The sequence below is a fragment of the Camelus ferus genome, chromosome 9 (assembly GCF_009834535.1).
Source record: "Camelus ferus isolate YT-003-E chromosome 9, BCGSAC_Cfer_1.0, whole genome shotgun sequence".
NCBI lineage: Eukaryota > Metazoa > Chordata > Mammalia > Artiodactyla > Camelidae > Camelus > Camelus ferus.
Genome location: NC_045704.1, coordinates 15,262,232 through 15,270,992, shown reverse-complemented (window position 1 = coordinate 15,270,992; position 8,761 = coordinate 15,262,232). Strand labels below are relative to the sequence as shown.

The window sequence follows — 8,761 nt, the reverse complement described above, 5'->3', positions numbered from 1 at the left end:
TGCATAACACTGTTCAGGCCAAGTGGGGTGATGTGGCACCAGACCTGCCTGCTGGCTGATGGTTTGCAGTCTCTGAATTGTCTTTAGTCCCACGTGCCAGGTTCTGTGCTAAGGAAGAATTTCCAGATTCCAGTAGAACGTCTGCTCCATGAAGGCAGAAACATTTGAGTCTCTTCTGTTCATTGTTTTATCTCCAGCACCTAGAACAGTGCCTTACCTGCAGCAGGTGCTCAATAAATGTTTTAAAGTGAATGATACATGGAATCCTAGCATAAACTACAGAAATAACATTGTTAAAAAATCTCCATGTTACAGACAGAGAGATGGAGTCTCAGAGGCTTGAAGTCCCAGGGTTACAGAGCAGCCCTGGGATCTAAACTTACCCGACTCCGAAACCATAACCCTGGGCTGTCCTGACTCTGCCTGGGGCTGTGCATTTGTGATGCTGTGTGGGGATGTGCATCCCCAAGCGTGTCTGTGGGATTGTGGTGCCGAGTATGTGTGGTGGTGGTATCAGTCCTCCTGATTGGACGTTGAGGCCCTGGAAACTAACCCGGGCCACTTGCTCTGCTTAGGTGCACTCTGGGCGGTCACCCAGTCCAGAGAGAACAATCTGCCCCTTCCCTACCCCCTCCCCAGGGCCCATCCTCGGGGTCCCCCCACCCTCCTCCCCTAGATGCCCAGAGCCCTGGGGGAAAGGGGGAAAGAATTCAGGATGAGGGTGGAGGTGCGGGGAAGAGGAAGAGGGAAGGGGATGGGTTAAGAAGGAGTGTGTGATGTCAAGCAAAAAAGACAACATTAGACACAGATGCTGAGATGGCGTTTATCGCGGCAAAAAAAGGTGAAGTCGCCGAGGGAGAAGTGGGGGGGAGGGGTGTGGTGGGGGCCGGGGTGGGGACCATGGAAGCTAATACATGGTGCACTAGGTCACACGACGGACACTGGGGGGGTAGGTGGGGGTGGGTGGGGGGTGGGCATGGCCCAGGCATGGTAATGGGGGGAGGGGGAGAGGAGAGGGCAGTGGGCCCCAGCCAGGAGCTTCTGGAGGTGGTGGGGAGGAGGTGGGCAGCGTCTGGTCGCAGAGGATGGAAGGAATCAGTTAGAGGGGGTTGAATGGAAGCACTGGAGGCATGGCCACATGGCAGGTGGTCTGGGCCCAAGAAGTGAAATGTGGGAGTTGGGCAGCAGGCAGGGGGCCAGTCCTGGGCTTGGAGCTTTGAATCTAAGGATTGGGGGTACCCAAGGGGCCTTAGGGGTCCTCCAGTTCCTACCTCGCCATTTTCCAAGAGAGAGAACACGCCTGAGAGGCACTAGCTTAAGGTCCGAACAAGGATTTAGCAATCATTTCTCCAAAGACAGTCCTACCTCCACCTCCATTCTCCTCCCCTGTCTGTCCCAAACAGAGAAAGAGGGAAGAGAGATTCTAACTCCTCTGACTCCACCATTCTCTCACTGGGGCTCCATAGAGAACTTGGAGAATGAACCCATTTCTCAGATGGGGAAAACTGAGTCATCCTTTCAGGCTACACCTTTTCATACCTCTCCCACCTCCCTGCCAGAGAATCTGTGTCCCCATCCCTTTAGGAGTAATACTGGTATCCTGAAATCCTTAACACTGGGGGTAGGTGAGGGAACACATCTTGGGGTTCTCCCAAATCAAACCGGGATGTGGGCCATGCCTCCAGTGGCCTGAGATGCCAACACAAAGAAAAAAAAAAATGACTCCCCACGACCCCTGGCTCAAACCCAGTACAAAAGTGACTATTTACAGTGAAGGGGTGGGGAGTGGGAGGGGCACAGAAAGGAGTGGGCCAGAGTGAGTTCTCCACTTGGGGGAGGCCACGCCCCTGACCCTGCCTTTGAAAGGGACAAAGCCAAACAGCATAGATATTTATAAAGGGTCTCTATCCCCAGGCCGGGAATACCCGAGGGGTGAGGGATGGGGTTGGGGCATGGGATGGGGTGCGGGTGGGGAGGCATGGGCGGTGGGAGGAGATGGAGGAAAGGTAGCTATTGCCCCTCGCCTCCTCCCTCCCCCCCGCCGGACACACAGTTTTCCGTGGGATGAACACAGAAAGGGTTAATCAAAAAGAGTTCGATGAGCGAGTCTGACGGTCGAGTGGGGCGGGCTGGAGCAATGAAGCCGCAGGTCCCGGTGGCCGGTGGTGATGGAGTCACTTAGAAGATGAGAGGTTGGTGGTTTTGAGGGTGGGGGAGGGGGAAGAAGCGGGTAGGGGAGGGGGATTAGGCAGTCCCCCCCAATTATCTCTGTGAGGCAAGAGTATCCTGGACTGGCTGAGAAAGGGTTAAAAACCAGCCGCCTTCACCACCACCACCCTCGCCGAGACTCTCCCCACGTCCCTCCCGGCCACCCATCAGTCCCCCACCCAACGGGAGGAGGGCTCTGAGACGGACCAGACACGTAACGGCAGCGGCGCAACGGAGGGAAGCCCCCTCCACCAAGGCGTCCAGGCGGCTGACTGCAGTGGAGAGGGATCGCGATAGCAGGGCTGGGTGTCGCGACTCCACGAGAGCCGTAAAACCAGCGTCCCTGGCCCGCAGTACCCGAATTTGGGCATCGCGATCCCGTTCTCCCCATCGTGACATCCATTTCAGGCTTTCGCGACAACCTGCCTGGGGGTTCTGGACGGCGGGGGCAGGTCCGCAGCTAACAGCGAAGGCCTGACTGGCTGTGGCGATAGGTGTGCACCCAGTCAGCAGCCTGGACGCCCCAAATGCCATCCTCATCGCCACTCTTAGTTAATACTTTTTTTCCGCTGCTCAGTCTATCACAACCTCTAATTCCAGTCTTGAAAAAGCAATAATCAACGCAGGGGAATCCACTCACTTTCCAAACAGTAGTAGGCCACCAATCAGAAACAAAATAAACAGGGCGTGGGGTGGAGGGATAGGCAGGAGAAACAGAACAAGGGGATGGTGAGTGGTTTGGGGTTGAAGAAGGGGAAAAGAAATACCACTTAGAGAAGAGTGGTACCGTATTCTTCCAAGTATAGGTCCCCCATCGTCTATTAAGCGGACTCTTACCGAACTCCATTTGGGATACCTATAATTCCCACCTACAAGTCCAGGGCAGGCGTTAGGGCGGATAAAAATGGCCCGATCTTTGCCTTCTGATCCCTTAATAATTATTGCAGTGCCGCCTCCTTACCCATGTAGAGATGGCTGGGACAGGGTGGAAGAAGGGCAGGTTGGCTCAGAGACCCCCTGAGATGGGGGATGAAGGAGGTGAATTTGGCACATTGAACCCCTTCTTCTCATAAGTGCTTTGAGGTCCTTCTCTCAAATCCAGCTGGCACCATCCCTCAGGCCAGAGGAGGAGGGGTTGAGTTTGTCTCCCCCTCCCCAGTTTCTACAGATTTGCCCAAAGGAGGCAAGTGGGGTTCTCCCTGGCTGGTGGAAACTGGGGGGAATCCAAAAGATTAGGGATTAGTTGAAGGGAACTTTTTTTTCTCTCTTTTTTTTTTTCTTACAAAGATTCTAAGAAAAACTCAGGGGTAGGAGGGCTGAGGAAGGGGGACCCAATTGAGCTAAGTGTCCAGAGACTTTTTCAGTGCCTCTTAGGGGCCTCCTCAAAGAGAGATGGTCCCACTTGCTCCCCTCTATCTGAGGTTCCCTCCCCCTAGAGCGGCTCAGTTCCAAGGAAGTTTGGCACTTTTTTTTTAATTAACGGGGAAACAGAGTAAGGGAGGGGGTTGAGAGTGGAAGAGAGGGAGAAGACAGACACAGACAAAGATAGAGACAGGACAGGTAACAATGGAAGACACAGGGAGAGAAAGGAGAAAGCCATTGGGAGCCAGAAAGGGGAAAATGCTGGGGCGCTAGGGGTGGGGGGTGTTGGGGGCTGGAGGGCAAATGGGAAAGAACAAAGAGACAATTCAATGCAGCAAACACTTATTAAGCACCTACTGGGTGCTGAAGAGCAGGGTGCAGGGAGGCCACTCAGAGTCTCTGAGATCTGATTGGCTAACAGAGAAGAAGAGGAGAAAAAAAAAGAGGTGATGGGTTTTTCAATGATCCCCATCCCTGACCCCACATCTGTGTCCCCTCTGGACAAACTGCAGCACAAAAGATTGAGGTCAGATTGCAGAAGGGACTTTTAAGGGATGGGGAAGACGGGAGAGTGAGTTTCCTAGGGTAAAATGGGAAAAGGGGTGTGGCTCTCCACTCACCAATATAGTGAGTGAACTAGCTCACTGAGCTAGCTAACTATCTTTCATATAGCCCTGGCTGGTGGGGTAGGGGGTCCCCCAAAAATGTGAATAGGGAGGGGGCTGTCACACAGATACCCCAAGGGAACACTTTTCAAGAGGCCCAGCCTCCAGAGACGTGTCTGTGTGAGAGGAGTACTGGACCCTGCTGATTGGGACCCAGAAACAGGTCTACAGAAAGCATCTGAGAAGCCAAGGGCAGCTGAGGATGCAAATGATATGCAAATGAGTGCTTTCAAATCCCACCTCCCTACTCCCAGACCTTACTTCAGCTCTCCCTGGCTCCTTCCCCTCCTTCTGGGGGTCTGGGCAGTTGTAGGGGGAATAGTCCAGCTAGATACTGCAATACCCACGTGTGGGTGGAGATACTGTGAAATACTGTAAGGTCTTTTGCGAGGTGGAAGGGGGGCAATGGCCCACAGGGCCACCTCCACCTCTGACCCCAAGAGCCCCCAACGACGGTAGATATGTACAAAGTTACATCAAGAATTGTTTTGGCACTCAAATCTCCAACTGGGTTCAGTCTGGAGATTAGGGGTGGGGGCAGCAGCAATGGGAGGTGAGGGATGGGGAAATGGAGTCTGCCCCCCACCCTGGAGATGAAGAGGGCATGGAAAAAGTCACCCTAGTGCCCAAGCTACAGCCTCCCATCAGGTGGAAGGGCTGGGGTGGGAAATTCAGTGCAAGGTACCTTGAAGGCTATTGCTTTCTAGGGATTTTCACATTTTGATTTGGGGGTGGCTCTCTAGCGAGGGGCAGGGGTCTTCCAGGCTTTAAGGGCGGGAATTGTCTCTGGCTTTTTTTCCCTCCTTTTTTGGGAGAGAGACGAGGAGGCCGGATTCCCCTAAAGCCATGGAGAAAGGAAGGGTCTGGAAGACCTAGGAGGGGGACAATTGGAGGAGAGGGTGGGCATGGGGTGCCCCTCCCCCAGAGATGCTGATGATGGAACCAGGGCACGGAGGGCCCTGTCTTGGGTTGGAGGAAGTGGAGGTGGTCTCCATGGGGGAGGGGGAGATGGACAGGGGTAGAGGTGGGTCTCAGCTATCCTAAGTCCATAGGGTTATCAGGCCCCAAAAACTCAGCCTGCCAACAAGGTCTTAGAGCTGACCACAGCCACAGTGCCCAGGGAGCCACTCACAAACCAACTCTCGGGGCTGCCTGGCTTGGCAGACTTCATCAGAACATTCTAGGTCCTCAGAGCCTATGGTGAGAGCACCAAAACATTCTGATCCATCAGACACCACCAGAGTACTCCAGCTTGCTGGAAAGCACAAGTCAATCTAATACATTAGACCACACGAAGCATTCTGGCTCAAGAGACCCTGCCATAGCTCACTGAACGCTCCTGGGCCACCGTGGCCTGACAGAGCCACCATACATTTGGCTCACCAGACTTACGAAACAAAGCCACGCAGACACAAGCATGCACACAAAAGGCGGGGGTGGGAATGGGGGTCTTTAACGGTTTTCACTAGCATCATCTCCCACCCTTCCCTGCCGGGTGAGTCGGACTTGGTGTGTTTGGATGGAGATGACCCTGACAGTAGTGGGTCTTTTTCCTCAGAGTCCTCCAGATTAGATCCAAGTCCCTCCCCTTATTCTCCTCCTAGGAAGACCCCCAAGCCAAGACTCACCGAAGAGGGGTGTGGGTAGAGAAGGAGGAAAAGTGACTGGCCATGGCCCGATACAGGAAGTGCATGCGTCACCCTGATGACATCACAGGAAGTAACATGCCTCCATGATATCACGGAAGTAACCTTCAAGGAAGGCTCATTGAGACCTCATAGGAAGTACCTGTCTCTCCTGTCGTCATAGGACATGACCTCTGGTTGCAGCTACTTCCTGTGACATCACAGGGAGTGCCAGAAGCACTCCTAGAAAGTACTTGACTCAGTGACATCACAACAGGGATCTTCATACCCATTACTCTAGGAAAAGCCACAGGAGATGCCACAGGAAGTTGGTCTAGCCTCTTGCAAGAGTCTTACCCACCAGACTGGCCGAATCCCAGAGCCGGCCTCATTCCCAGCAGCACCGCACACCCCCCACACCCCTTTACCATCTGACAACAAGAGTGAAAAGTTGCACCTAGGAGGGGCAACTCCAGTGGGGGGAGATTAGCTGAGAAAATCTGGGAACTCTGGGGTCCCTGCTCCAAACACCCCATTTCAGCTCAGACTCCTCTGCTCCCTCTCCTCCCATCATTTCCCTCAGATCTGGAGCTGGAAGCAGGAGAGGTGGGGTGTAGTTTCAGGGAGGCCCCTCATTCTAGGTGACCCAGAGGCTCCCTCCCCTCCTCCCATATGGAAACAAAAACTTATAAAGGGGGAAAAAAATCCTTATCAAAGGGGAGGGGAAAAAAGGAGGGAAAGAAAGAGAAAATAACGCTTTGTTTTCTATTAAAATCAACAAAATGCAATATATACAGATATCACACAGACCTGGGCCCTGGGAGAGGAGGGTCAGGCCCAGTCAAGCATAGGGAGGAAGGAAGGAGGGGTCAGTTCAGGGCTGGGGAGGGAGCTTCTGGGCCCCATCCCCAGCCATCACTCAATCCTGCCTATGACTACCAGAAAGGAGGGGTGCAGTCAGGCCTACCCCAGCCCCATCCCAAGAAAAGCAGGACTATACCGAGCTGAGGTCAGGAGTTAGGGGCGGGTGGAGGAGAAGGAGGAGGAGGAGCAGGAGGAGGAAGAGTAGGGACAGGGAGACGGGTGGGAGCACACACCACAGGCCTCATCCCACCTTCTGGGGGTTTGAGGCCCTCACTCCCTGCTCGTAGGTGACCCGCTGGCTGATGAGGTATTGAGCGGCTTGCGTGGCCGCGGGGCTGCCAGTGATGGTGACCCGCCGGTTCCGCGTGCCTGGCAGGAACTCTCCCTTCTTGGAGATCTGGATGCGGGCGCCTGTCAGCTCCTGGTACTCCACCAACGTCTTGCCCCCCTTGCCCAGGATGGCTCCCACCAGGTTCTCAGGCACCGCAATCTCCACCAGCTCCTTGGCACTCTCAGCTGCCAACTTCTCCGCCGTCAGGAAGCCCCCAGCCGCCCCCGCGGCGGCAGCGGCGGCCACGAGCGGGCCACCCCCTCCGCCTGCCCCGCCACCCGCCCCGGCCCCGAGGTAGCCATTGGCGGCGGCGGCCAAGGCAAAGGACCCCAGGGCTCCGGGTGGCGGGGGTGGAGGTGGGGCAGCCCCTCCGGCTGGCCCGGCCCCTGCTTCACCGGCGTAGGATGCCAGGAGGTTGGCAGCGGCGGCGGCGGCAGGGTTGGCACCGGCAGCCACGGCAGCCAGGACCCCGGAGGCTGCGGCCGAGTTGAGGCCCAGGCCGAGGGAGTTGGTGTTGTAGCCGTAACTGGCCAGCGTGTTAAGCGCCGTGCTGATGGCCAGCAGATCGGTGCCTGAGAAGGCAGGCAGGGCGGCAGGGAAGGCTCCCACGCCCGCCAACCCCGCAGGGCCCAGCAGGCCAGAAGCGGCAGCGGCCGAGGCAGCGGCAGCGGCAGGCAGCACATCAGCGGGGCTGGCGTATGGCGAGCCGGTGGGGTTGGAGTTGGCCACGGGGCCGGCCACGTTGGCGTAGCTGATATTCAGGCAGCTGCTGCTCTGGGGATCTTCCTGTACCTTCTGCACGATGGCGCTCACGGCCTTGTGCACCTGCTCCGGTTCACCGCTGACCGTCACCACGCGCTCCTGCAGGTTGATGCCCTCTGGCTTCTGGGACAGCTGCACCCAAGCACCCGACTGTTCCATCACCGCCTTCACCGTCGCGCCCCCCTTGCCGATGATCAGGCCCGCCGTGCTGTTGGGGACGATCAGCTTGGCCTGCGTGTGGAGCCAGAGGGAGGGTCATCAGAGACTGAACAGTCACATTAGTCTATGACTTGCCTTCTCAAGTCATTCCCACCCTGACTCTCAAGCGTCCAAACTCAGGCTCAGTATGCCCCTTTGATATGCATCAGTATGGTCCTACTGGTTGTTAGAAATATTGAACACCTTCCATATTGGTTGGTGAAAAATGAGTTAGTACTGCAAGTCCCCTCAGTAGCCTCTCAGCCACCCTGTTCCACACCCCTGGGACCTCTAGGACCTCCCTTCCCTCCAGCACTTCAAAGCTTAATGACTGACCCAGTAGGGGCCCTCTTGGACCCCTACTCCAAGCTTGCCTTGGTGCCCACGCCCTTTTCTTACATTGAGTCTGACTCGCAGCCCCCTAGAAAAGGCCTCACAAGTCTCACTTTACAGATGAGCCACTCGAGGCCTAGGAGATGAAAGGACTTGCCCCAAGGTCACACAGACAGGGAAAGAACTGAAACCCAGCCTCATGGGTTCCACTCCATTGTGCTCCCTGCTCTATGGTGTGGTCACCTCACTCAACCACACTTTTGTTATTGTTATGGGCTGAATTGCTGCCCCCTCCCCACTCTCCAGTTCACATGTCAAAGTCCTAACCCTAGTACCTCAGAATATGGATGTATTTGTCACATTCTGTATTTGGAGATTGGGTCTTTGTTATTAAGGTTCTGTTTTTTTAATGG

General features: G+C 55.5%; 1 protein-coding gene across 2 annotated transcripts in view; it reads right to left on the bottom strand.

Annotated features, from left to right (window-relative positions):
* Positions 1–809: 809 nt before the first annotated feature.
* The window catches only part of NOVA2 (NOVA alternative splicing regulator 2), a 30,979-nt gene continuing 23,027 nt past the window's right edge, over positions 810–8,761 (bottom strand). For both annotated transcript variants that reach the window (XM_032485740.1, XM_032485741.1), the window contains exon 4: positions 810–8,048. In XM_032485740.1, the coding sequence (XP_032341631.1) occupies positions 6,966–8,048 (1,083 nt within the window). In that variant the 3' untranslated portion in view covers positions 810–6,965. The remainder of the gene's footprint in view (positions 8,049–8,761) is intronic.